This window comes from Pogoniulus pusillus, chromosome 8 (genome assembly GCF_015220805.1).
Source record: "Pogoniulus pusillus isolate bPogPus1 chromosome 8, bPogPus1.pri, whole genome shotgun sequence".
Taxonomy (NCBI): Eukaryota; Metazoa; Chordata; class Aves; order Piciformes; family Lybiidae; genus Pogoniulus; species Pogoniulus pusillus.
The window spans coordinates 37,575,366-37,602,980 of NC_087271.1; the positions used below are offsets into that span (position 1 = coordinate 37,575,366).

At 49.0% G+C, this 27,615-nt stretch overlaps 1 protein-coding gene across 4 annotated transcripts in view; it reads right to left on the bottom strand.

The window, feature by feature from the left end:
* The window catches only part of SMG7 (SMG7 nonsense mediated mRNA decay factor), an 80,711-nt gene extending 53,830 nt beyond the window's left edge, over positions 1-26,881 (bottom strand). For 3 of the 4 annotated variants that reach the window (XM_064148082.1, XM_064148084.1, XM_064148081.1), the window contains exon 1: positions 26,534-26,880. In XM_064148082.1, the coding sequence (XP_064004152.1) occupies positions 26,534-26,562 (29 nt within the window). In that variant the 5' untranslated portion in view covers positions 26,563-26,880. Of the gene's footprint in view, positions 1-26,533 lie in introns of all 4 variants that reach the window. The other variant, XM_064148083.1, reaches the window with a different exon arrangement.
* Between the last annotated feature and the right edge of the window lie 734 nt (positions 26,882-27,615).

A 27,615-nucleotide genomic window follows, 5' to 3' on the forward strand; every position in this document is an offset into this window, starting at 1 on the left:
GAACGAACCACTGGATTTAGCAGAATAAGATGGATGCATTTTGTCTTTCTGAGTTTTTATCTTAAGGAGCAAAATAAAGCAAGTTGTTCCTCCTCAATTGGTAAGCACTACAGAAAGGAAAGCCCACAAACATGGGGATGTCTCTCCCACACGTTTTCAAGCGTTTATATCATCACATTAAGAGGTTGGAAAGAACATCAGAAGATCACGCAGTCGTACTCACGCTTTTACATACATTAGGACAAGTTTGCTTAAACTGCTCTTCATTTCTTACTAAAAAGGCCATACAAACTCCCTGGTTATCTATTCTACTGCTAAGTGATAGGTCCACAATGTCTTGAATGCCAACTTAAAGCCGTTTCACTGCAACACAATCCTCCAGACAGCACTTCCAGCAGAGCTCCCGTCACCACCTTCATACACTGGAAAAATCAAAGCTTAACGTGCATCATCTGAGCCACCACTTCTCTCTTGGAGGTTGAAGTGTGAACTTTCATAAAGTTGCCTAATCTTTACTGCCACTTGACTTTGAATTCCATCCATAGTATCATTCTGGTTGGAAGAGATATTTAAGATCAACAAGCCCAACTGTAACCCCAACACTGCCAGGTCACCAGTAAAGCATGCCCCTCCGGACCACATCTACATGGTTCTTCAATCCTTCCAGGGATGGAGACTCCACCATTGCCCTGAGCAGCCTGTGACAGGCCTTGACAACCCTTTTGGGGAAGAAATTGCTCCTAATATCAGATCTAAACCCTTCCTGGGGTAACTTGAGGCACTTAGTGCCATGGTCTACTTGACTGGATAGGGCTGGGGGATAGGTTGGACTGGATGATCTTGGAGGTCTCTTCCAACCTGGTTGATTCTATGATCTCCTCTCATCCTATAACTTGTCCCTAGAGAGAAGAGCTAGCCCCCCCTTTGTTCCAACCTCCTCTCAGGGAATTATAGAGAGGTGGTCTTTCCTCAACCTCCTTTTTTGGGGGCTGAACATCTCTAGTTCTCTCAGCCACCTCTCAGACTTTTGCTCTAAACTCCTCATGTATCACTAAACAAATGGAACTATTTTAGCATTGCTCCCACAGCAGCTCAAAGTACATTCCTCAGTTCTCCTCCAATTCAAAGCACACACAACACATCTTCCAGTCCTGCATGCACCAAACTGCCTCTGTAAGAGGGCAATACCAGTTCTACAGAAGCACAGCTTTCCTAACAGGCTTCACTCTCAGGCACAGAAAAGCAAGTAAAATTAAGCTCAAGATGTCCAAACAGCAATCTTATGTTGCCCCCACTAACACTGAACACTTCTGAAAGTTCAGCTAGTCAAAGTCAAGCTTCACTTAGACCACTTCCTCTCATTTTCACAGTGAGGGTGAGCCAGGCAAGACCAGACTCAGCACAATCTACAAAAAACAGACCATAAAGTCCCACTGAACTCTGCTCTCCACCAGGCCTAAAGGGGAACTCCACTTGGTTTTCCCCTGGCAACGCTGAAGCATCAGCAGCTGTATCAGTTCCTTTATCAAACTTCAGTAACACAACTCTCCTGACAAGGAATTGGGGATTTAGAGCACTAGGATGGGCAATAAGTCCAGGCAGCTGGCCTTGTAAAAGCAGTCAGAATCCAATCACTTCTTAGAATCATACAATCAGCCAGGTGGGAAGAGACCTCCAAGATCATCCAGTCCAACCTAGCACCCAGCCCTAGCCAATCAACCAGACCATGGCACACTAAGTGCCTCATCCACTCTTCAACACCTCCAGAGATGGTGACTCCACCACCTCCCTGGGCAGCCCATTCCAATGCCAATCACTCTCTCTGACAACAACTTCCTCCTAACATCCAGCATAGACCTCCCCTGACACAACTTGAGACTCTGTCCCCTTCTTCTGTTGCTGGTTGTCTGGCAGAAGAGCCCAACCCCACCTGGCTACAGCCTCCCTTCAGGGAGTTGTAGACAGCAATGAGCTCTGCCCTGAGCCTCCTCTTCTGCAGGCTGCATACCCCCAGCTCCCTCAGTCTCTCTTCATAACAACAGTAATAAGTGGTTAGGGTAGCTTTGTTCCAAGCAGAAAGTTATATTTATATCCACTTCTCTTCCCCCAAGGTACCTGCAGTAATTGTACCACAACAAAATATACCCACAGCCTAGAGAGCCTTAGCAGGAGATGACTGATCCAAAGGATGACCAAAGGCACATCCAGAAAGTTCTTCTTTGTCTGAAAGGGAAATTAAAATATAGGGAACATATCTAGAGTAAATAGGAGATCTTTTCACTTTGGGTGGTTGCCTTGTGAGAATTTTCTGTGGAGGAATACTAAAAAGAAAATCAAATACACTTGATTGAAATGAAATAGTAAAGGCTTTTCGAGTATTATTTCAATACCTGGCAAGGCTCAAACCCAGAAGGAACTCCAAAGCGACAGCCAGTGACTCTACTTTGTATTTTCCTCAAACAAAAAACTCCAACAAAAATTTATAAAGACTTAATCCCTCAGTGTTTTAACAGTCACAGACTGGTTTGGGTTAAAAAAGACATTCAAAGGCTATCCAGTCCACCTACCCCCATAGTGTATCAGGAACAGTGTGGTCAGTAGGACGAGGGAGGTTATTCTTCCCCTGTACTCAACACTGGTCAGGCCACACCTTGAATACTGTGTCCAGTTCTGGGCTCCTCAATTCAAGAGAGATGTTGAGGTGCTGGAAGGTGTCCAGAGAAGGGCAAGGAAGCTGGTGAGGGGCCTGGAGCACAGCCCTGTGAGGAGAGGCTGAGGGAGCTGGGGGTGTGCAGCCTGCAGAAGAGGAGGCTCAGGGCAGACCTCATTGCTGTCTGCAACTCCCTGAAGGGAGGCTGTAGCCAGGTGGGGTTGGTCTCTTCTGCCAGACAACCAGCAACAGAACAAGGGGACAGAGTCTCAAGTTGTGGCAGGGGAGGTCTAGGCTGGATGTTAGGAGGAAGTTGTTGTCAGAGAGAGTGATTGGCATTGGAATGGGCTGCCCAGGGAGGTGGTGGAGTCACTGTCCCTGAAGGTGTTCAAGAAAAGACTGGATAAAGCACTTAGTGCCATGGTCTGGTTGATTGGCCAGGGCTGGGTGCTAGGTTGGCCTGGATGATCTTGGAGGTCTCTTCCAACCTGCTTGATTCTATGAATACATCTACAACTGAAGCAGGTTGCTCAGAGCCCCAAACAACCTGATCTAGAATGGCTCCAGGGATGGGGCATCTCCCACCTCTCTGGGCAACCAGAGACTGTGTCTCACCACCTTAATTGTAAAAAATGCCTTCCTTCTGTCTAGTCTAAATCTATTTTCAAACCATCATCCCCTGTCCTGTGACAACAGGCCCTGCTAAAGAGTCTGTCCCCAGCTTTCTGATTGTCTGCTTTAAGCACTGAAAGGCCACAAGGAGGTCTCCCTGGTGCTTCCTCTTTTGCAGGCTGAACAACCTCAACTCTCTCAGCCTGGCCCCATAGCAGAGGGCTTCCAGCCCTCCCATCATCACTGTGGCCTCCTCTGGCCCCACTGCAGTAGGTCCATGTCCTAGTGCTGAGGGCTCCAGAGCTGGTCCCAGCACTGCAGGAGAGGTCTCAGCAGAGTGGGGAAGATTTGCCTGTGTTTAACTATATCCATGCCAATTTAGGGCAGGGGAAAGCAGTAGAAAACACTAACAGCATGGGCAGTAAATACTCAGCAGCAGATTTAAGGCAGTGTTGCCTGTTCAGAAGCTTCAAATCATACGCAAGACAGCACTAACATCTGGAGCTGAGCACTGAACACCACTTACTGTCTGCTCTAGGTGGCTACAGAGTTTAATGGGAAATAAGCATTCTTCCTTCCATTCCCAAGAGTAACCACTAACAAAACAGACAAAGCTTTACTAGCAGCTGTTACACTCACTTAGCACTAATCCTTTACAGCTTCACTAAAGACACGGAAATAACTCTGACTTTCCTGAACTATTCCACAGGCGACAAAGCTGGGGAGGGGCCTGGAGCACAGCCCTGTGAGGAGAGGCTGAGGGAGCTGGGGGTGTGCAGCCTGCAGCAGAGGAGGCTCAGGCAGACCTCATTGCTGGCTACAAGTACCTGAAGGGAGGCTGTAGCCAGGTGCGGTTGGTCTCTTCTGCCAGGCAAGCAGCAACAGAAGAAGGGGACAGAGTCTGAAGTTGTGCCAGGGGAGGTCTAGGCTGGATGTTAGGAGGAAGTTGTTGGCAGGGAGAGTGATTGGCATTGGAATGGGCTGCCCAGGGAGGTGGTGGAGTTACCATCCCTGCAGGTGTTCAGGAAAAACCTGGATGAAGCACTTAGTGCCATGGTCTGGTTGACTGGATAGGGTTGGGTGCTAGGTTGGCCTGGATGATCTCAGAGGTCTCTTCCATCCTGGTTGATTCTATGACTCTATCTTTTACTATCACTTGAAGTCAAATAATGTTATGATAGCCTTAGGATCACTTGCAAAAGCAGCTTTTTATAATTCAGTAAAAGTAGCAGGGAACTTCTGTATAAACTTCACCTTTAATATTTCCTTCACTTATTAACATCACCTAAATATAACAAGCTTCAGACTGCAGCTCCAGCTAACAGCCTGCCACTTATCCAAGGTAGATGTCACTTCATTATTCACATATAGACTTTACCTGCTCACTTCCATGTCACCTATGTACTAACAACTGTAAGCACCTTTTCTACATGGAACAAGTTCTTGATCTTCCAAACTTGACACCTAATTTAAATGACTGACTGTGGTTTTCATCAAGTGCTGGAATTGGTTGCTTGAAGAGCAAGGTAGGCTTTGGTGATGTCAGCTCCTACTGACATAGCAGGAGATCTTCAAGCTGTGAGTCACTCAGTTAAATGCCTTTTATACCTGAAGGACGGTCTCCACAGACTATGGCAATGAAAAACACCTCCATCAGTACCACCTTGTTGTCATTCTGATGTGCTAACTAGTTGAAAGCTTCTTATTCCTGTTACAAGCAGCTGAAGGCAGGGTACAGCTAGTTTCTTTAACCAGTGGCTTGATCAGATTAGAGCTGAGATCAAAGCCATGCAAACAATTAGTTCAGCATCAGCACAAATGTGTGAGGGAAAAAAACACATCTGCAGGCAGAAGCTAAAGCAAGGCCATCGCCATCCAAACTCTTCAGAGGGAGCCCTGCTCTATTACTTTCTTGTTTCCACCTCAGCTGAGAGGGATGAGGAGAACCAGGGACACAAAATATCATCTTATGAATCACTGAATCAACCAGGTTGGAAGATACCTCCAAGCACATCCAGTCCAACCTATCACCCAGCCCTAGCCAATCAACTAGACCATGGCACTAAGTGCCTCATTCAAGCTTTACTTCAACACCTCCAGGGATGGTGACTCCATCTCCCTGGGCAGCCCATTCCAATGGCAAATCACCCTCTCTGGGAAGAATTTCCTCCTAACATTCAGTCTAGACCTCCTCCAGCACAACTTGAGACTGTTTTAATCTGATCTTCCCTCTTTCTTCTAGTCTGGGCTCTATTAGAAGCAAGTCATAATAATCATCCTCAAAAAGTAACCACTGAAAGCAACTTGTTCCAAGTTTGATCAGAACTGACAATTCTCCTCCCTGGATAAGAGTACAAGTACCCTGGCAGTCAGCTTCATTCAAACTCATTTTTAAACTCTAGCTTCATGCAAGTCAGTTCCTTTGCCTCCAGATTTGGAAAAGATGAGCCCAACAGGTAAAAGCTACCTTAAGGGAAATGCAGATGTGCTTACTCTCTGATTTAACCTACAGAGGGAAATACAATGCTCCTACCCTGCTCCAGCTTCCAGCATTCAGCTGCCTCTACCAAAATCTCACTGTTCCCTCTTGTTAAGGCCTAGAGCTTGCACCAAGCACAGAAGCAAGTCTAAGCCTTGTTAAAGGAGCAGTGCTGCAAACATCAGTTAAATGCCTCAGAAACAGGATCCAGTCTGGGAGGCTGCTCAGGAGCAGCAATCATAGAATCAACCAGGTTGGAAGAGACCTCCAAGCTCATCCAGTCCAACCTAGCACCCAGCCCTAGCCAATCAACCAGACCATGGCACTAAGTGCCTCAGCCAGGCTTTGCTTGAAGACCCCCAGGGACGGTGCCTCCACCACCTCCCTGGGCAGCCCATTCCAATGCCAATCACTCTCTCTGTGAAGAACTTCTTCCTAATATCCAGCCTATACCTACCCTGGCACAACTTGAGACTCTGTCCCCTTGTTCTATTGCTGGTTGCCTGGGAGAGAGGCTACCCCCCACCTGGCTACAATGCCCCTTCAGGTAGTTGTAGACAGTAATAAGATCACCCCTGAGCCTCCTCTTCTCTAGGCTAAACAGGCCCAGCTCCCTCAACCTCTCCTCATAGGATTTGTGCTCCAGGCCCCTCACCAGCTTTGTTGCCCTTTTCTGGACATGTTCCAGCACCTCAACATCCTTCTTGAATTGAGTGGCCCAGAACTGGACACAGCACTCAAGGTGTGGCCTGAGCAGTGCTGAGTACAGGGGCAGAAGAACCTCCCTTGTCCTGCTGCCCACACTGCTCCTGATGCAGGCCAGGATGCCATTGGCTCTCTTGGCCACCTGGGCACACTGCTGGCTCATCTTCAGCTTACTATCTATCAGTACCCCCAGGTCCCTTTCCTCCTGGCTGCTCTCCAGCCACTCAGTCCCCATCCTGTAGTGCTGCTTGGGGTTGTTGTGGCCAAAGTGCAGAATCCTGCACTTGGCCTTGTTAAATCTCATCCCATTGGCCTCTGCCCACCCATCCAGCCTGTCCAGGTCCCTCTGCAGGGCTCTCCTACCTTCCAACACATCAACACCTGCTCCTAACTTGATGTCATCTGTGTCTGTCTAATCCACAGAGGTGTAAAATTTGTCAGTAGGATAACCTGCAAACTAAATATTCAACCATCTGTAGCTCTCAGTTCAACCAACAAGCTTGGAATTAAGGTACAGTTCCAGGAGTAGCTCACAACAGCTCAGTTGTCTGGCCCATAGTTGGTAGTTTGTAAAGCTAGTTTTAAATACTATGCTGTCCTTCAGCTTTCCTCAGAAAGTGGTGGGCATTGGGAGGGACATCTGGGGATCATCCAGTCAAACTTCTCAGCTAAAGCAGAGTCACTCAAAGCAGGTTGCCCAGGACCACAATATCTAAGTAGATATGGAATATCTCCAAAGGAGGAGACTCTATAGCCTCTCTGAACAGCCTGCTTCAGAGCTCCAGCACCCTCTCAGCAGAGAACTTCCTTCTGTTCAGATAAGACCTCCTGAGTTCCAGTTTGTGCCCCTTGTCCTGTCACTGGGCACCACTGAGAAGTGTCTGGCCCCATTCTCCTAACCCCCACTCTTTAGCTATTGATAAGATCTCCTCTCAGACTGCTTTTCTCCAGGCTGAACAACCCAGGCATTCCTCCTCACAGAGATGCTCAAGTCCCCTCAGCATCTTTGTAGCCCTCCACAACGACAGCTCATTCCCCTAAAAGTATCCAGATTTGGGGTGGGGTGGGGAGAGAGAGTCATAGAGCTCTGTTTGCTCTCTACCAAGGAGGAACTTTTGGTAAGCACACAGAGGTTATTAGGTCTTAAGAACTCCAGTGCTAAGCAGGATGTGAAAGGTTTGCATCCAAACCATCTCACTTCCCCATTGTAATTCCCAGCTTTGAGCAAGAAAAAGCAACAGAACTGTTTTCTGAACAAAACATCAACCTCCAATAAATTACACCCTTGTAATACTACTATTTTTTTGCTCTTTCAAATCTGCCCAGATTAGAGTGCACACACCACCAGGTTTCAGTTGTGATTAACACACAGTAGCGCCAGTGTTAATTTGTCATAGCTGCAGTTCCTGGATTCGCTTGTGTTAAAGGCTGGAAATGGCAGAGGACAGCTTTTAAAGCAAGTGAACATCATTTAACTTCTGTTAACAGCTTTTACAATAGGAGAACCATGTCCAGAATTAGGGGAAATGAGGAGAATTTCCAGAATTAAAGGAATGCAAAAATCAGAGCATTGAGGTTAGATTCAAACCAGTATCATCATGTTGGTCTCAGAAAGTTACACTATCAAAGCCAGCCCTGCAGAAGCCATGGGAGCCAAGATCAGACCTCAACACCAACCCTTCCTGGACACTGCAGGAGACCACCCAGGTCAAGTGTTCAGAATTCCATCTCAAGGGTGATGCTTACAAATTCACTGCCCCCTTCATGCAAGACAGATAAAACATTTTGCTTCCTCAGCCATCTGTGAGGCTGGAGAGCAGTGCACCTGCAGCTGGCAGGTCTTAAAAGGTGGCATACTACACCCCTGGGAAGTTCACCCCACTGTGCATGTAGAGGGCAGTATTTGCACCATGCTAAGTCCTGGCTTTCCTCTCCAACAGTTTCCTGTAGCCTCCACTAATAGCTCAGGATATAAACCCAAGGCATCCTGCTGATTTTTGGTGTTTTCTATGACTCCACTTCCTCTCAGTCCCTGGCTCCAAAATCACCCCTTGCCCAGTAGCAAGCAGTGATCATCAGGCTCCATCAAGCTGAAAAAGACTCAGCATGGATGGAATTACCATTCAAGAGTGATTGGGAATTCAAGATGCTGACTTCCTTGCTGAGCAGCAGATGGAGAACAAGCAAATATATAAGAAGTCACCATCAGAGGTGGCAGAAATAAAGCACAAGGAATCCCTGCTCATACTGTGCTTGTGGTAAGTTAACTACAACAGACACAGTGGAGTTCAGCATCTGGAAATGTGCTTTCCAAGCAGTCATACTGACATCTATGCTCAGACAATCAAGACCTTCAAAACCATAAGGACTGCACTTGTATAAATTATCAAATGTGGTCACTCAACAGTTGTGGAAAGATGTTTTTTTTGCCCATCCTCACTCGTTTTATAAACTCCCTCTTACGTAAATGTTACACAAAACACTGCCCATGCACAAATGGGACACACTCAGAAGTCTGAAGACAGCTTTTCATAATTAAGAGACTTTTCAGTGTGAAGGGACACTGCAGTTTAGACAAGCCATGGCAATGCTCAGATGACATCAGAATGTGATCCTAACTGCAAGCAGCAGCTTCACAATTGTTTTGGGTTCTCCACCTTGAAACTATAGGTCAGACACACTCTGAAAGCACAGCAAAGGCACAAAAGCCAAGCACAGTAGCAGAGAACTGGTTTGGTTGGGAAAAAAAACTTTAAGATCATCAAACACAATCATACCCTAACTCTACTAAGTCTGGTGCTAAACCATGGCCCTCAGCACCAAATCTCTACCTCTTTTAAACACTTCCAGGAATAGGAATTCAGCCACCTTCCCAGGGGAGCCTGATCCAATGTTGGAGAACCCTTTCAGTAAAGAAGTTTCTGCTAATGTCCAATCCAAACCTCCCCAGGTGCAACCAGAGGCCATTTCTTACAATAGAATCAACCAGGCTGGAAGAGATCTCCAAGACCATCCAGTCCAACCTAGCACCCAGCCCTGGCCAGTCAACCAGACCATGGCACTAAGTGCCTCAGCCAGGCTTGGCTTCAACACCTCCAGCCACAGCGACTCCACTACCTCCCTGGGCAGCCCATTCCAATGCCAATCACTCTCTCTGCCAACAACTTCCTCCTCACATCCAACCTAGACCTCCCCTACCACAACTTGTGTCTGTGTCCCCTTCTTCTGTTGCTGCTTGCCTGGCAGAAGAGACCAACCCCACCTGGCACAACCTCCCTTCTTGTCCTATCACTTGTTCCTTGGGAGAAGAGACTGACGCCCGCCTGGCTCCAGCCTCTTCTCAGTCTCCCCTCAGCCTCCTCTTTTCCAGACTAAACAATCTGAGCTTCCTCATCCACTCCTTACAGCAACTGCTCTCCAGACTCTTCACCAGCTTCATTGCCCTCCTCTGAACCTGCTCTAGCACCTCAATGTTCTTCTTGGAGTGAGTGGCCCAAAACTAAACCCAGCACTCATAATGCGGGCTCACTGGTGCTGAATACAAGGGGACAATGCCCACTCTGGTCCTACTGGTCACACCACTGCTGATCCAGCCCAGGATGCTCTAAGCCTAGATGGCCACCTGGGCACACTGCTAGCTCATATTCAGCCAGCTGTCAACCAACACCTACAGGCTTTTCCCTACCAGGCAGCTTTCCAGCCACTCTCCCCCAAACTTGGAGCATTGCAGGGTGTATAGGGTTAACACTCCTGGGGGAGTAACCCTGAACCTGACCCTAGGGGTCTTGGCCCCAGGGGGCTGTTGTGACCAATATATTAAGCAAGAAGGGATGGTGCTGGTAAAAGACTTAGTGTGTGACTATGCCATTGTTGGCTGTTAACACTTGTGTGGTATTCAGGTTGCACAAGCCAGCTCAGCCCTGGCATTTCACGCTGCAACCACAACAGCTTGGATCTTGTCATTATAATGTTTTGTGTAATATACCAGCATGCCCAAAATCAATTTTAAAATAGAGTAATTTTAGCATTGTACTTCAGCACTTGACAATAGAGCATGGACACAATGGAGATTAGGCTGCTCTGCACCAAAATCTGAAATCCATATGTTCAATAGAACCTCTAACCACACAAAGCTTGCTGCAGCTGAGTCCTTAAAGGCCCAAAGGTTCAGAGAAAAGCTTGGGTTGGACCTTAAAGGTCGTCAAGTTCCATCCCCCCTGCCATGGGCAGGGGCACCTTCCACTAGGCCAGGATGCTCAAAGCCACATCCAGTCTGGCTTTGAACACCTCCACTAAGGGGGCATCTACAACCTCCCCAGGCAACCTCTTCCAGTGTTTCACCACCCTCACTGTAAAGAATTTCTTTCTAATATCCAGTTTAAATGTGTCTGCTTCACATCACAGAATCATAGAATCAACCAGGTTGGAAGAGACCTCCAAGCTCATCCAGTCCAACCTAGCACCCAGCCCTGGCCAATCAACCAGACCATGGCACTAAGTGCCTCAGCCAGGCTTTGCTTCAACACCTCCAGGCACAGTGACTCCACCACCTCCCAGGGCAGCCCATTCCAATGCCAATCACTCTCTCTGACAACAACTTCATCCTCACATCCAGCCTAGACCTGCCCTGGCACAACTTGAGACTCTGTCCCCTTCTGCCAGGCAACCAGCAACAGAAGAAGAGCCCAACCCCACCTGGCTACAGCCTCCCTTCAGGTAGTTGTAGACAGCAATGAGGTCACCCCTGAGCCTCCTCTTCTCCAGGCTAAACACCCCCAGCTCCCTCAGCCTCTCCTCACAGGGCTCTGCTCCAGGCCCCTCACCAGCTTCCTTGCCCTTCTCTGGACACCTTCCAGCACCTCAACATCTCTCTTGAATTGAGGAGCCCAGAACTGGACACAGCACTCAAGGTGTGGCCTGAGCAGTGCAGAGTACAGGCAAAGAATAACCTCCCTTGTCCTGCTGGCCACATTCCTAAAGAGAAAACACTCTCGACTACATCACTTCACACTCCAGCAAGCAGTTTCAAGTGTTGTAGTTCTCAAAGAATCCCTTCAGCAACTGATAGAATCTGTTGTACATGATATAAAGTATTTGTTTATAACCATCTCTAATGCAGAGTGCATAGCATTTTACCTGATTTTGAAACAGTGTCTCAAAATTCCAACTCCATAACGTCATATTACAGGCAGACATATGACTCCCTTCAGCATTCACTTCTGCTGTCTATCATGAAAGGTACCAAAATAGTCTGGAGTTGCACAAGCAGCATCAGCAAGCATTTGATGTCTTCATTACAAAGATACTGGAAATATCTTTCTGGATAGTTTCAAGCTTTAGAGGTTATTTTAGTCCTTGGTATCAAAACCAGAAGATGAGAACTTCTGCTAAAGTTGGACTGCACTCTCAGGAAGCCAGAATCTCCTGCAACTGCTTCTGCCTCAAGTCCCATACCACCTACAGTTTACCTCAAAACAGAATACAACTCTAACATTAAATAGTCAAGATATGTTCAGACTGGGTGGAAAACCTGCCAGAAGTTCATGCCCTAACATAATCTATGTGACATGCTCCTGTATTGCATCACATGAATGTTGACAACTCATATTAGACAGCTTATCATAGAATCACAGACTGGTTTGGATTGGGAGGGACCTACCTTAAAGATCACCTAGTTCCAACACCCTTGGCCATGGGAAGGGACACCTACTAGACCAGGTTGCTCAAGGTCCCATCCAAACCAGCTTGAAACACTTTCAGGCTTGGAGCCTCCACAGCTTCTGTCCCAGTGCCTCACTACCCTCATGGGGGAAAAGAAAGCCAGTGGCATCCTGGCCTGCATCAGGAATGGTGTGGCCAGCAGGAGCAGGGAGGTCATTCTGCCCCTGCACTCTGCACTGCTTAGACCACACCTTGAGTACTGTGTTCAGTTCTGGGCCCCCCAGTTTAGGAGGGACATTGAGATGCTTGAGCATGTCCAGAGAAGGGCGACGAGGCTGGGGAGAGGCCTTGAGCACAGCCCTACGAGGAGAGGCTGAGGGAGCTGGGATTGGTTAGCCTGGAGAAGAGGAGGCTCAGGGGAGACCTTATTGCTGTCTGCAACTACCTGAGGGGTGGTTGTGGCCAGGAGGAGGTTGCTCTCTTCTCTCAGGTGGCCAGCACCAGAATGAGAGGACACAGTCTCAGGCTGTGCCAGGGGAGATTTAGGCTGGAGGTGAGGAGAAAGTTCTTCACTGAGAGAGTGATTGGACACTGGAATGGGCTGCCCGGGGAGGTGGTGGAGTCGCCGTCCCTGGGGCTGTTCAAGGCAGGATTGGACGTGGCACTTGGTGCCATGGTCTAGCCTTGAGCTCTGTGGTAAAGGGTTGGACTTGATGATCTGTGAGCTCTCTTCCAACCTTGGTGATACTGTGATTTCCGCCTCCTGTCTATCTAAATCAACCTTTCCCCAGTTTGAAGCTGTTACCCCTCACCTGATCACTCCATGCCTTTGTAAAAAGTCCCTCTCCAGCTCCTCTGTAGCCTCCTTTAAACACTGGAAGGCTCACCTTCTGCTTCATACTGAAATAACATTTCCCCACTCCTACCACTGACTCTAGATGGATGTTAAATCCCTAAGAGCTTTTTCTCATTGAAGAGCTGTTTCAATACATCCTTGGTGGCTGTGTGTTTTTCCTCAATATTAATAAATCTCACTTAAATCCTTTGGACACTGTCCTTATTGCCAGTCACAAAAGAGAGCCTAGTAAATGAACCATCTTCCAGGGAATGGCAAACCAGATCAAACCCCTGTGCTTGGAAGTTTTGTTACAGCGTTATCCTCTAAGCATTTATGCTACTTCAAGACAGACAACTAACATCTATGCAACATCAGACATCTTGCCCATCCTCCTTTCTCTTCCTAGGTGTAAATGGGTGGCATTTCTATTTCTAGTTATCATTAGGACAAAAAGCCTACCCTAAAGATCTCTTAATGGAGCAAGGGTACTGCAAATAAAGAGCATGGCTGCTTAAGGCACTGCCAAAACCAGGACTGACTGCAGAAGGAACTCAAGCTCGAGTCTCAAAGGTTCTTTGCTGGCTACAGGAAACCCTGGTTTAGAAAAAGATTATCACAGAGTGGCAACTGTTTGACACACAGCAACATCCACATGCCTTCAAATTATGGTGAGTGCAACAGGGTATAGACCTAGAGACCATCTAGGGTAGGGTGTCCCTGTCCATGGCAGGGGGGTTGGAACTTCATGATCCTTGTGGTCCCTTCCAAGCCTGACTGATGCTATGATTCTAACAGGGCATGGCAAAGCAAACACCAGGAGGCTTCTCATTGCAACAGTAAGTAGCAGTATCATAGAATCAGTAAGGGTTGGAAGGGACCACAGAGATCATAGAATCATAGAATCAACCAGGTTGGAAGAGATCTCCAAGATCAGCCAGCCCAAACCTAGCACCCAGCCCTATCCAGTCGTCTAGACCATGGCACTAAGTGCCTTAGCCAGGCTGCTCTTGCACACCTCCAGGGACAGCGACTCCACCATCTTCCTGGGCAGCCCATTCCAATGCCAATCACTCTCTCTGACAACAACTTCCTCCTAATAGCCAGCCTAGACCTCCCCTGGCACAGCTTGAGACTGTGTCCCGTTGTTCTGTCGCTGGTTGCCTGGCAGAAGAGACCAACCCCACCTGGCTACAACCTCCCTGCAGGTAGTTGTAGATAGTAATGAGGTCTGCCCTAAGCCTCCTCTTCTGCAGGCTGCACACCCCCAGCTCCCTCAGCCTCTCCTCACAGGGTTTGTGTTCCAGCCCTTTCACCAGCCTCGTTGCCCTTCTCTGGACACCTTCCAGCACTCAAGATCTCCAACGCCTCTGCCATGGGCAGGGACACCCTTCTCTAGTTCAGGCTGACCACAGTCTCAACCAGCTTGCCTTAAACACTTCCAGGGATTATAAAATGAAGGGACAAAAATGGTCTTCCCAATGGATTCATCATAAACTAATTCCTTTCTGTTCCTGAGCACACTTGTAGGGAAGGCAAACTGTGAGAAATAACATCAGGAGTCCAGGGGAGCCTAGAACAGGTTTGCTCCAAACTGCCCTCATCAAACAGGAACAATTGTGAAGGCCTCATTAAGTCAAGGCACCAAGAAACACCAAAGTCAGTCTTGAATGAAGCCTCTTGAAGCCCAAGAGGTCCACTTTAGCTCATCCAACAAAAGAGTCTAATCTCCACCAAAGGTCCTATAAAGCAATCGAAGAAATTCTCTCCAAGTTCATTTGGCATAATCAATCCTAAAGGTTTCACTGGAGATACATTCAGGATTAATTTCTCCCTTCCTCACAGCTAGAAAGCACCTCTCTGAGATAATTCAGCCATATGACAAGTGGGGCTCATGACACAAAACAGACAACAGGGGAGAGGAAATAACATAAAGATCAGCTTACACAGACCAATATTAGATGAAGCAGAAAAACTTCAATAAGGCTGACACTAGAGGATACTTTCAACACTACAGACAACAAAATTAAAATATGAGATAGAGGCTGCTGATATATTAGAGACATCATAAGTATGGTCAAAAAAAATTACATTTGTTTTCCCTGAAGGTGGAAGAGAAAAATTAACTCTAGCAGGACTCCTAAGTACCTCAAGAGTATCTCTGATTTGAGTCCCAGCAGTAAAATTCAGTTTGGAGCCCACAGCTGTGTAATCCCAAGAGACTCATTGGCCTTTTTGTTCCTTATGATAATACCTTGAGTACAGAACCAGTGTGAATAACCCAAGAGATGTCTTGCTGGAATACACAAAGGGAGAAAGCAGGCCTAGCATTACTCAAATAGCTCTTCTTTCACTCCAGCTCAAAGCATGATGCAGGTCTGAGAGAGTAGCCACTGCTTTAACTCCGAGAAAGCAAAACATACAATATCAGAACACTGCTTAGGCCACTTCCCCCTCATTTGGCTGTCTAGAAAGCCTCCAAGCTTATGATCAAACTTTCTTCCATTCAAATGGAAGACAGACAACTGTGTCCTAAGCTGCAGCAAGAGAAGTGTGGCCAGCAGGGCAAGGGAGGGGATTCTACACCTTTACTCTGCTCTCCTCAGACCCCATCTGGAGTACTCTGCACAGTTCTGGAGCCCCCAACACAAGAGGGACAAGGAACTCTTAGAGGAAGTCCAGAGGAGGGCCACAAAGATGCTCAGAGGGCTGCAGCAGCTCTGCTATGAGGACGGGCTACAAGAGTTGGGGCTCTTCAGGCTGGAGAAGAGAAGCCTTCCAGGAGACCTTACAGTGGCCTTCCAGTATCTGAAGGGGACCTACAGGAAGGCTGGGGAGGGACTATTGACAAGGTCTTGTAATAACAGGACAAGGGGGAATGGGTTTAAACTGGCAGAGGGGAGATTTAGACTAGATGTTAGGAGGAAGTTCTTTCCAGTGAGGGTGGTGAGACACTGGCACAGGTTGCCCAGGGAGGCTGTGGATGCTTCCCCCCTGGAGGTGTTCAAGGCCAGGCTAGATGAGGCTTTGAGCAACCTGCTCTAGTGGGGGGTGTCAGAGCTGCATGATCCTTGATTTCCCTTCCAACCTAGACCATTCTATGATTCTATGAAATGTGAAGAAAAGCAGCAGCCAGACAAGCCCAGAAACATGGCCTAAAGGCAGGACCCCGAGTTCAGCTGCAGAAGCAGAAGCTGGTGATGAAACCAGTACAGCCATAAAGCTACGTTCAACGAGACGCTGCATGCAACAGCACAAGTGCTCAAGAGGCACATCCAAAGAAAGGGCACCTGCCCTCCCTCCTGCTGAAGCACTGAGAAACTACAGCTCAGGAGTCAGCTCTCAGAGTCCTTGTGTCATCCCACAACAAACATGCCTCTGTTCTTACCACTGCGGTGAGATGAAGAAATAGTCAAGGTGCCATACCCCTCCCGAAGCACAGGAAAACCCCAGACCACTGAAATCTGTGATCTCCCTTAGTAAGGCATTAAAGGAGGACAGGAATAAAGTATGAAATTCTGATAATGATTTTAAGGAAATCTGTGGGTTGAATCACCTGCTTGATACCAGCTGCACAGCTTTCAAGTGAGGTGAGGGCAAGCCTCAAGTTCAACGTAACAAAAGGAATAACTAATGTTCTCCCACGTATACTCCTTATATATTAGAGCTGCATTCCTTAACTGCTCCTCCAACATTCCTTATTCTGAGGACTCTGCTCCTACTAGAGGACCTGTGCTGCTGCTGTGAACATCCAATGGCAGTGATGAAGAACCCTTCAAACTCTGCATCCCTCAGCAGCTCCTCATCCAACAAAATTAGACACCACAGAAAATTATCCTCTCCTCCCTCCCCAGTCATCATGCACGATCCACAGTTACTCCTTTTCCATACTGATTTTTGTTGGCTGAGCAGGGCAAGGAAGATATTGAGGCATCTATCCATCAAGTCACTTCTTCTCCCATCACACCAAGTGCTCCTGGCAGTCTTGACTTCTCAAGAGGGGAGCACCAAGACATCTGAAAACACATGCAACAACCAGCATGGCAAACTGAAAAGCAGGGCAGCCTGACATTCCATATGGATTGATGTAAACAATGCTCTAAGTTGCTTGGTATAAAAGTTAGTGACGTGATTTAGTGCCTAGATCAGCTTATTTGGAGGAAGAAAACCACCCAACTGGGGCAGACTAGGGTTATTTGTTATGAAATTGCAACTCTTAGGTCAGAAGGAAGAGATTTTGAGTGGCCTGAGTATCATCCATGCTTTGTATCCAGTAAATACAAGATATAAGCATTCATCAAGCAAAATTTAACAAGTAAATCTTACCATGCACTAAAATGCAGGAACACAGCAAAAAAAAACAACCCAAAACCCACATTTCCAAACTCTCATATTCAAGGGACAGCCTTCTGAAAAAGCCTTGCTGCAGCTCAGGTGCCCCATCAAAACTTCAGACAAGCATCACCTGTGTTCGCTGACAGAACAGAACCTTCTCCTTCTCAAGAAAGATCAAACTACACAGGAATACACAGGTTAGGACAAGAACTAATTGCTCCAGGAATCATCAGAAATAAATAAATAAAGGCAGCTGTAACTTTACTTACACTAACCTGCACTTCTAGGTCACTGGAGCAGTGTTTGGCAAGTAACCTCAAAGCACAGCACAAAGGAGGTGCAGTAACCACAGCCACAAGAAGCTGTGCTCTGAAGCATGGGCAAACGAGGGGGTACTCTCAGCCCAAGCTGAAAATGGGTACATTTGTGACAGTGGTGCCAGGTACATTCTATACAGGTAATATTCCACAGATAGAGATAAATTCTAAGAACTGGGGGGCTGTTTATTCCTGCTATGGGGCAGTGAGCACTCTAATGATAACTGGTGCTATTACTAGGAGCAGCACTCCCACCCAGCCCTTACCATTACTACCTCATTCCTACTGCACACAACCTCACCCTTTTTGCTAGCACCTGGGAGGTAACATGATGGATTGAGGACACTAACTCAGGCTATAGTCTGTGGGTGAAAAAAAAACAACAAAACAACACAGTTTTAACCTAGTCTGGCTCCCCACTCCAGTTCATTGAAGATCTGACAGCAGAACACCACCACCAAATCAAGGCCAAGCAGAAAGCAGCGAGAGTGGGACATGTCTGTCAGAAGCAGTTCGGAACACATCCTTTGTACAGCCAAGAACAATCAAATCCTTGGATTACTGCAGCCCTCTTGCCTCCAGCATACACTGACATCACAACCTGGTAGGGGTTGGAAGGGACCTCTGGAAATCATCCAGCCCAATCCCCTTGCTAAATCAGGGTCGCTCACAGCAGGTTGCCCAGGATCACAATGTCCGGGAAGGTCTGGAATCTCTGCAGAGATACAGACTCCACAACCTCCCCAGGCAGTCTGCTCCAGCACCCTCACAGCAAAAACGTTTTTCCTTCTGTTCAGATGGAACCTTCTGGGTTCTAGTTTGTGCCTGTTAACCCCTGTCCTGCTGCTGGGCACCACCAAAAAGATTCTGGCTCTATCCTCTCGGCCCCTGTCTTTTAGATATTGATCAGCATTGATCAGATTCCCTCTCAGGCTGCTCTTCTCCAAGCTAAACAACCCCAGGTATCTCAGCCTTTCCACCTCACACAGATGCCCCAGTCCCCACAGCATTTTTGTAGCCTCCACTGGCCTCTCTCCAGTAGTTCCCTGTCTCTCTTGAACTGAGGAGCCCAGAACCAGACACAATACTCGACATACAGCCTCACTAAGGCAGAGGGAAGTTGGGGAAGAAGCTCCCTCTGCCTGCTGGCACCCCAGGTGCCTTGTGGTAAGTGAATTTCTTGGTTTGCTTTGCTTGCATGGCTGTTGCTTCCTCCATTAAACCTTTCTATCTAAACCCAGGAGCTTTATCCTTCTGATTCTCACTCCATCCCACCCGGGGAAGACAAGCAAGCAGCTGCATGGGGTTTAGTACCAGCTGGGGTTAAACCATAACCTCCATGAACATAAAACCACACACCATGGTTGACAGGAACCTCTGAATGTGCTGAGTTACACCAGCTGAGCTCTGCCTGCTTCCCTTCCAAGAGGCACACTCATGTGACTCGCTCTTCTAACCAGCTAACTTCCATGAAGTCAATGGCAAGGAATTGCAAGGCTGAGCAAGGAGCTCCTGAAGGAAATCTCTGGGAAGAAAAAAAACTTACAATTCATGGAAGAAGAGATTGGTCACTTGGGAGAACTATAGAGAAGTTGTCAGGGCATGTAGGAAGGCAACAAGGAAGGCCAAAGCTCTCTTGGAACTGAAGCTGGCAAAGGAAGTAGAAGAGAACAAGAAAGGCTTCTTCAAATCTATCAGTAGGAAAAGGAAGCACAGGGAAGGTGTGGGGGCACTGCTGAACGAGGAGGCAGCCTGAGAACTGAGGATGCAGAGAAGGCAGAGCTGCTGAATGCTTTCTCTGCTTCAGACTTTACACTAAGGCTGAACTCCTCTACATACTCCAGACTTTGGATGAAGGAGGGGAAGCCTGGAGGAGGGAATGCTCCCCACTGCTAAGTGCAGACTGGGTTATGGATCAGTTACACAAATTGAACATACACAGGTCCCTGGGCCGATGGGATGCACACAGAAGTGCTGAGAGACTGGCTGAGGTTATAGCTCCGCCACTCTCCATCATCTTTGCCAAATGGTGGCAGACAGGAGAGGTGCCTGAGGACTGGAGGAGAGTCAGTGGCACTCCAGTCTTCAGAAAGGGCAAGAAAGAGGTTCCAGGAAACTACAAACCAGGCAGCCTCACCTCCACCCCTGGAAAAATGATGAAGCAGCTCCTTCTGGAGGGTATCTCAAGGCACTTGGAAGAGAAGAAGGTCATCAGGAGCAGTCAGCATGGATTTACCCAGGGGAAGTCATGCTTGACCAATCTGATAGCATTCTATGATGACATAACTGAATGGGTAGATTCAGGGAGAGCAGTGGATGTAGACTACCTTGACCTTAGCAAGGCCTTTGACACTGTCTCCCATGACATCCTAGTGAGCAAGCTCAGGAAGTGTGGGCTGGAAGAGCAGGCAGTGAGGTAGATTAAGAACTAGTTCCAAGATAGAGTACAAAGAGAGCTGATCAATGATGCTGGGTCCATCTGGAGAGCTGTAACCAGTGGAGTCCTCCAGGGATCAGTGCTGGGTCCAGTCCTGCTCAACATCTGCATCAATAACATTGATGAGAGGACAGACAGACAGAGTCTGCTCAGCAAGTTTGCTGATGACACCAAACTGGGAGGCTTGGCTGATACAGCTGCAGGCTGTGCTGCCATCCAGAGAGACCTGGACAGACTGAGAGCTGGGCACAGAGGATCCAAATGAAGTTCAACAGGGACAAGTGCAGAGTCCTCCACCTCAAGAGGAATAACAAACTGCACCAGTACAGGCTGGGAGGTGACTGCTGGAGAGCAGCCCTGTGGAGAAGGACCTGGGAGTGCTGATGGAGAACATCCATGGCACAGCAATGTGCCCTTGTGGCCAAGAAGGCCAATGGGATCCTGGGGTGCATTAAGAAGGGTGTGTCCAGCAGATCAAGGGAGATTCTCCTCACCCTCTACTCTGCCCTGGGGAGACCTCATCTTGAATACTGCCTTCAGTTTTGGGCTCCCCAGTTGAAGAGGGACAGGGATCTGCTAGAGGGTGTCCAGAGGAGAGCTACAAGGATGATGAGGGGACTGGAAGGCACTGCCTGATGAGAAGAGGCTGAGGGACCTGGGGCTGTTTAGTCTGGAGAAGTGAAGACTGAGAGGGGATTTAATCAATGCTTATAAACATCTGAGGGCTGGTCAGGAGAGGGGGGACAGGTTCTGCTCACTGCTCCCTGGGATAGGACAAGGGTGTAAATTGCAGCAGAAGAGGTTCCACCTCAACACAAGGGGGAACTTACTTACTGTAAGGGTCACAAAGCATTGGAACAGGCTCCCCAGAGAAGTTGTGGAGTCTCCTTCTTTGAAGACTTTTAAGGCCTGTCTGGATGTGTTCCTCTGTGATCTGTGCTAGATTGTGTGGTCCTGCTCTGGCAGCGGGGTTGGACTTGATGATCTCCTTGGGTCCCTTCCAACCCCTAACATCCTGTGAACCACCTCTGAAACTCCTATCCTTCCCTAGAAGACTGCAAAAATGTGTTTAAGTCACTTGAGAACCAGGAGGGGGAAAAAGTGATAACAATACATTGGCAGAAGCCTTGTTTCCCTCAGAATCTAGGCCTGAAGAAACTATTAGTGCTATGATGGCCCGGGGTAGCAGGAGGAAGTTCAATAATCCAAATCCCCAGGAGGGAACAAGAAATAGCTGCACAGAGACCCAAGGGGTACACTGCATGTCTTGGGGCTCTCAGCATGATGAATTTCTTTCAGCAGAAAGCTCAGAGGGGAACTGCTTAACACATTTGTTACTGTAATTCTCCTTACTCCATAGGTCACCACGAAAAGCTTGTTGATCAGTAGTAAGTAGCAATCATCATCAATCTTATTTGCCTTTTTAAACCATTATTACCCTTACCCTTGAAGAACTGTTGCTCATACTAAATTTTGGCAGCAATTCTAGTTATCAAATGCTAGAAACACCTGATATAGAGGAGGAAAAAAAGAAGCCAAAGTAAGAGACACTTTCCTTTTATGCTCCCCCCTGCAAAAAAAAACCCCACAGTGCTACAAGGTGCCTCCTGAAAGGCCAAGGCAGTGTTTGATCTCTCCACTACTCCTCCCCGTTTGAAATTCAAGTGTAAACAATGTATGAAAGTAGCATTAATCACTTCAGCACATAAAAAAGCTAGAGGGAATAGTTTCCAAGACTGACTGGTCTTGTTCAGATATCAAGACAAATCAAGAAAGACATTTATCAAGTGGAGCAAGGTCAGTGGAGGCCCCCAGGGCAATAAGGGCTCAAGGAGAAGCTGTGAGAGCCTGACTTGGTCAGTCTTGGGCGAGGAAGGCTTCAAGGCACCCACATGCCTGTGAAGAAATGACTGAGAAGATGGAGCCAGGCTCTCCCCAGCAGCATATGGTAGGGGGTTGAGACACAATGGGCATATGTTAACAGATGAGAGGGCCAGGCTGGAAGTAAAGAAAATTTTCTGCACAACAAGGACAGTCAGGGAGTAGCACAGGATGCCACAGAAGTCTGAAGCTGTCTCTGTCCTTGCAAATTCTTCAAGACCTCAGTGGATCAGGCCCCTGAGAAACCTTGTTTGACACTGAGCTGCCTCTGCTTTAAGCAGGAGATTGGACAAGGACCTACTCAGGTCCAGTCCAGCCCAAGCTGCCTCATGATCTTCACAGAGAGAGTGATTTGCCATTGGAATGGGCTGCCCAGGGAGGTGGTGGAGTCACCATCCCTGGAGGTGCTCAAGAAAAGACTAGATGAGGCACTTGGTGCCATGGTCTAGTTAATTAGCTGGGGCTGGGTGCTAGGTTGGATTGGATGATCTTGGAGGTCTCTTCCAACCTGGTTGATTCTATGATCCTACCAACTCCTGGAAGCACACTGCAGACACACATTACATGATTTTCAATTAAGTTACATTTACTTTTTCTTCCATATATCCTCAGGATAATTAAACAACTCCCTCTGTCAGTCTCACTGAGACCCATTCTGAGCTTCCAATGCCATTCTGGTTTGTGCCTTTCCAGCACTGACAAAAGTCAACTCTGCCTCATCCCAGCTAGGAACTGGTACCAGAACATGCTCACGTGCACAGACTGCAGCACTACATTACCTCTGCTCTACTCTCCTCCATTACCAGTGAAGAAACACTGCAAGAGGTGTGTCACAGGCTGGCAGGCAACAAAGGAGCAACCACGAAGAGACACAGCAGATGCAGAAGTTAATGGAGCTACTGATGAGTTTTTGCAAAAGAGCCACAATTTAAACTATTAAAGCAGTCAAACCTCTAATGAAGTTGGTTATAGCCTCATCTGGCTCTAACCAACTTCAGGAAACTACCTACTGGTTTGTCAACACCAGAATTTCTGAGCAGTGCTCAAGCCCTGTAATTCCAAGTACTTTTCATTCCATGTTTACAGAGTGCTACAAGCCACAATTTACCAGGGTAAGGCCACACTTAACTAGTAAGTAGAGTTTGCATCCTTGTGAGGGGACAGGCCTGCCTCAGCCCAACTGCTAAGCTTTTGCATCCACAGTAACTAAGTTCTGAACATAAGTATATACAATTGGCAGAGAAGATCATCTCCTTTGAGTGAACAAATGCAGACCAAATAGTATCTCACAAAACAATGTGCTCAGAAATTTCTCTGGTACCGTGTCAGAAAGCCAATCAGAAGAGGTATTTGGTTTAAAAGTGACTTCTGTACCCAGCAGGAAACACTTTGTATTTACTGCAAGATAACTGCCCCAGGAGATCGATTTGATTTATGGGGAGTATTTGGAGATTCACCAAGCAGCACAAACGGTCTGGGGGTACTCATTTTTTAGCCAGCTGAGATGAACATGTTCACCTCAAGATCTTGAGATGTGAATTACATCTCTTTCTCTCAAGAGCTCTTTGAACCTTTTGAAAGGTCTACTCACCTGACCAGGTGTACAGCAAACCTTTTGAGAAGCGACTCAACGACTTGAGCAAAGTATCTAAGAAACTAGATGGGACAAAACACGCTCCAGTGGTCTTGAAAGGTCACCTTGAGAAGGATAAGACTAGGAAAATCTCAGTGCTTTCTTATGACACATGCAGGTGACTTAAAAACAGACTCTCCTGAAACTTCTCAAAGACTCAATGCATGAAGTCTGACTTCCTTTGCTCTTTCTGGAAGACTTCTGTAGGAGTCCTGGGTCTTCCTCAGGTCCTGCACTTTGATGGAAGGAGCACAATCTTTTAAGGGCAGCATTTGAAAACAGTTGACTCATATACATTCATACACTGGTAGTGGAGGAGTTACAGCAGTCCAGCTACAAGTCTTTCCTTCCCTGCTCATTTTTTTCAGTGTCTGAATTCTTGCAGAGTCATTATTTCACTAGTTATTCAACCATTACACGGGCACCTTAGAAATCCAGCTCTCTCCTGTCTCTAAACTTTCAGTGTACAGAGAAGGACTCCTCACAAGGACTCTTCTGTCCCTTCTTACTCTTAAGAAGATGAAAACTAGCAGAGACTAGCAGGGTTTTGCCCTTTCAGATCATTACTCCATCATCACACTCAGATGGAGCTCGTAATGCTACATCAGGAAGGAGGATGCCCTCCTTCTTAATACAGAGGACTAATAGAATTGGTTCTGAGAGTTTGAGGCTCTATTCCTAGTTCCTTTTTTGAGCTTGGGCTGCAGTAACCCACAGCTCAAGTTCTGCCCTATGCCTGCATTTTGCTCCCAATACATCCTGAGGAGCTCTTAAGGAAACCACTCCCAAGCTTACCTTTCCTACATTTTGCTCCCAATACATTCTGAGGAGCTTTTAAGGAAACCATCCCCAAGCTTACCTTTCCTACATTTTGCTCCCAATACATTCTGAGGAGCTTTTAAGGAAACCATCCCCAAGCTTACCTTTCCTACATTTTGCTCCCAATACATCCTGAGGAGTTCTTAAGGAAACCATCCCCAAGCTTACCTTTCCTACATTTTGCTCCCAATACATTCTGAGGAGCTCTTAAGGAAACCACCCCCAAGCTTACCTTTCCTACATTTTGCTCCCAATATATCCTGAGGAGCTCTTAAGGAAACCATCCCCAAGCTTACCTTTCCTACATTTTCCTCCCAATACATTCTGAGGAGCTCTTAAGGAAACCATCCCCAAGCTTACCTTTCCTACATTTTGCTCCCAATACATCCTGAGGAGCTCTTAAGGAAACCATCCCCAAGCTTACCTTTCCTACATTTTGCTCCCAATACATCCTGAGGAGCTCTTAAGGAAACCATCCCCAAGCTTACCTTTCCTACATTTTGCTCCCTATATATCCTGAGGAGCTCTTAAGGAAACCATTCCCAAGCTTACCTTCTACACAGAGGAGTAAACCCAAATGTTCTTTAGAAGGAGAAGGTGAAGATCATCGACTACAAAGTGCTTGCAAAGTGTGGGAGGGGGAGTGTTGGGTTGGTTTATGAGAAGATAAGGGCCCTGGTGATAAAGATAGGACTTGTTATTTGTCATATGTTAGTGCAGCAGAACACATAAAGCTCAGAAAGAGTTGGGCAGACGACTTGAGGTAGGACAAGAACTTCAGCAGCACTGCACACAAGGCAGCCCAAGACTTGGGGAAGGACAGGGGAGCAAAAGGTCACAAGGTTAAGAGATATACTAAAATACAAAGGCAAGTCTTTCACTGGTGGAGGAGAACTAATAATGAGGCATTTGAAAACGGGCAAGAAAGAACAAAGAAGTTTTTAACACACCAGAGGTTAGCAGCCTGGATGAGAAAAAGACTTACAAACTTGTTGTGACCCAAAAAAGTATTTCTTTCATTTGAAAAGCTGAACTGGAGACAGGATGTAGACTACCAGAAGGAGGCAGACAGAGATACAAGACAAGATGAGGAAGAAGAGGAGGATTTGAAGAATCAGTAAGGGGAGACAGTAAGTATTTCAGAACGCTGGATAGAAAGAGGTTTGGAAACGTAAAAACCTCCTTAAATTCACCCCAAGCAAGCCTCCCCAAGCCCTAAGAAGTGTGTGCACACCCTGTTGACACAGCTACACTCTTCCCATACGGTGCTCCAGCAGGATCGGAGGGGAGGCAAGAGGGAGCAGGCAGTGTTGAGCATTTCACGACTCCTGAAAGCCCGTTTGTAACTCGCAATGCTCCGCCGCAAAACCCCTGGCGAAAGCGCGTTTCGTAGCCAAGAGATAAGCTCAGCCAAGAGCCTATCGAGCTCTGCTCCTATCGCCATGCGGCATCAGCCGCTCTCCACTTCAGCGATTCCGCAACGTTTCCGTCCAGCAAACCGTCTCAAAACCCCACGGCCCTCAGCGGCCTCGCTTCCCTCCCGAACCCTCTGGGGACCGTCCCCACACCCCACCCGGCTGTACAAGCCACGCCGGAGGGCTTCCAGCAGGCCGCGGGCTGGCTGCTGAGGGCTGGGACACAACTCCAGCTACTGTCGTTTTCCCCAAAGCACCTCACGGACTTCGTCTCACTGACGAGGTCAAACTGGGCGGCAGCTCCGGAGCGGCGAGACAGCACAGCACCGATTCGAAAAGGGCCTAGGGATTCCGGCGGGGAAGACCGTGGGGCTCCCCTGCCCTCCCTGCCGCTCCGAAGAACCGGCTTGACCTTGCTCGGGAGCTCTCGCCTCGCCGGACCGCCCTTAGCTACCGGTAGCCGGGGCCGCCCTCCTGCGCGTACGCGGCTCCGTTCCGCCTCGGCCCCCGAACCTCGTCAGCGGTGTGGGGCTCGGTAACGTGGCGGCCGGGTCCCCCCACGCCCCCCCGGTCACACTCCCCTCACAGCCCCCGGCTCCTCACTGCCGCCGCGAAGCCTCCTCACGCTTCAGGGCACCACGTGCCGTCCGCTCCCCTCCACTCCAGGGCTGCCGGCGGCGGCCTCGCCTCTGAGCGGGCGGTGACCCCCCCACCTCTCTGCTCCCCCTCCCGCCGCTTCCCGGCCGGCTCTTACCGGAGATACTGCGCACACAGCAGGCTCATCCTCCGCTGCTCGCCGCCCCGTCCCGCCGCGGCTCTCACAGCCCGGGCCGGCCCGCCGCCCCCGCGCCGCCGCCGCTGCTGCTGCTGCTACCGCTGCCGCCTCCGGCCGCCGCCGCCATCTTCCCGTGCAGGGCCTGCCGCCGCGGGGGAGGGGCGGCAGGAAGGAAGGGGCGGCGGTGTCCCCGCTCTCCGCTCCGGCCGGACACAGACGGCCCGCGAGCCACCGGCCCGCTGCAGCGCCGCTCCCGGCAAACCCAGCGGCCCCAGCGGGCCCCGGCAGCCGCCGCAGCTCCTCCGGCCGCCCTCCCGCCACTCCGCTAAGGAGCCCTGACCCTCCCGCCGCGCCGGCCGCGCTTCCGGGCCCGGCCCCGCCCCCGCCAGCGCTTCCGGCGGCGCCACCGGCAAAGCCTTCCCCCCGCCGACCCGCGGCCGCGCCCGCCGATTGGCTCGCTCGCTGCCATGGCAACCGAGGGGGCAGCGGGGCGTCGTCACGGCAACCGCGGCGCCTTCCCGCCCGCCGCGCCCGCCCGGGGCCGCAGCCGCAGCGTGGGTCGGGCCGGGCCCGCCGCTGCAGCGGGCATCGGGCCGCCGCCAGGGCCCCTCGCAAGCGGCACCGCTGCCTTCGCTGGGTGAAGCCTGACTGGCGGCCGGGCCCGCAGAGCGGTGGGGCACGGAGTGAGACCCTGCTGGCAGCCAGTCACCGGCGGTGTTCCGCAGGGCTTAGCGCCGGCGCCGGTTCGCTTTCAGCGCTCGGACAAGCAGCTCGAGGGAACCGCCGTTAAGTTTGCAGGCTACACCAAATCTGGTGGGAGTGTTGATGGGCTTGAGGGCAAGGAGGCTCTAGAGAGGGCCCTAGTCAGACTGAATCGATGGGCTGGTGCCTGGTCCTGCGCCTGGGGCAAAACAAGCCCACGGGTGCTCCAGTCTGGAATCTGCCCAGCAGGAAAAGACATGGTGGTGCTGGTTGACAGCCATCAGAGTAGGAGCCAGTAGTGTGCCCAGACGCCCAAGAAGGCCACCTGCATCCTGGCCTGGATCAGCTGTAGTGTGGGC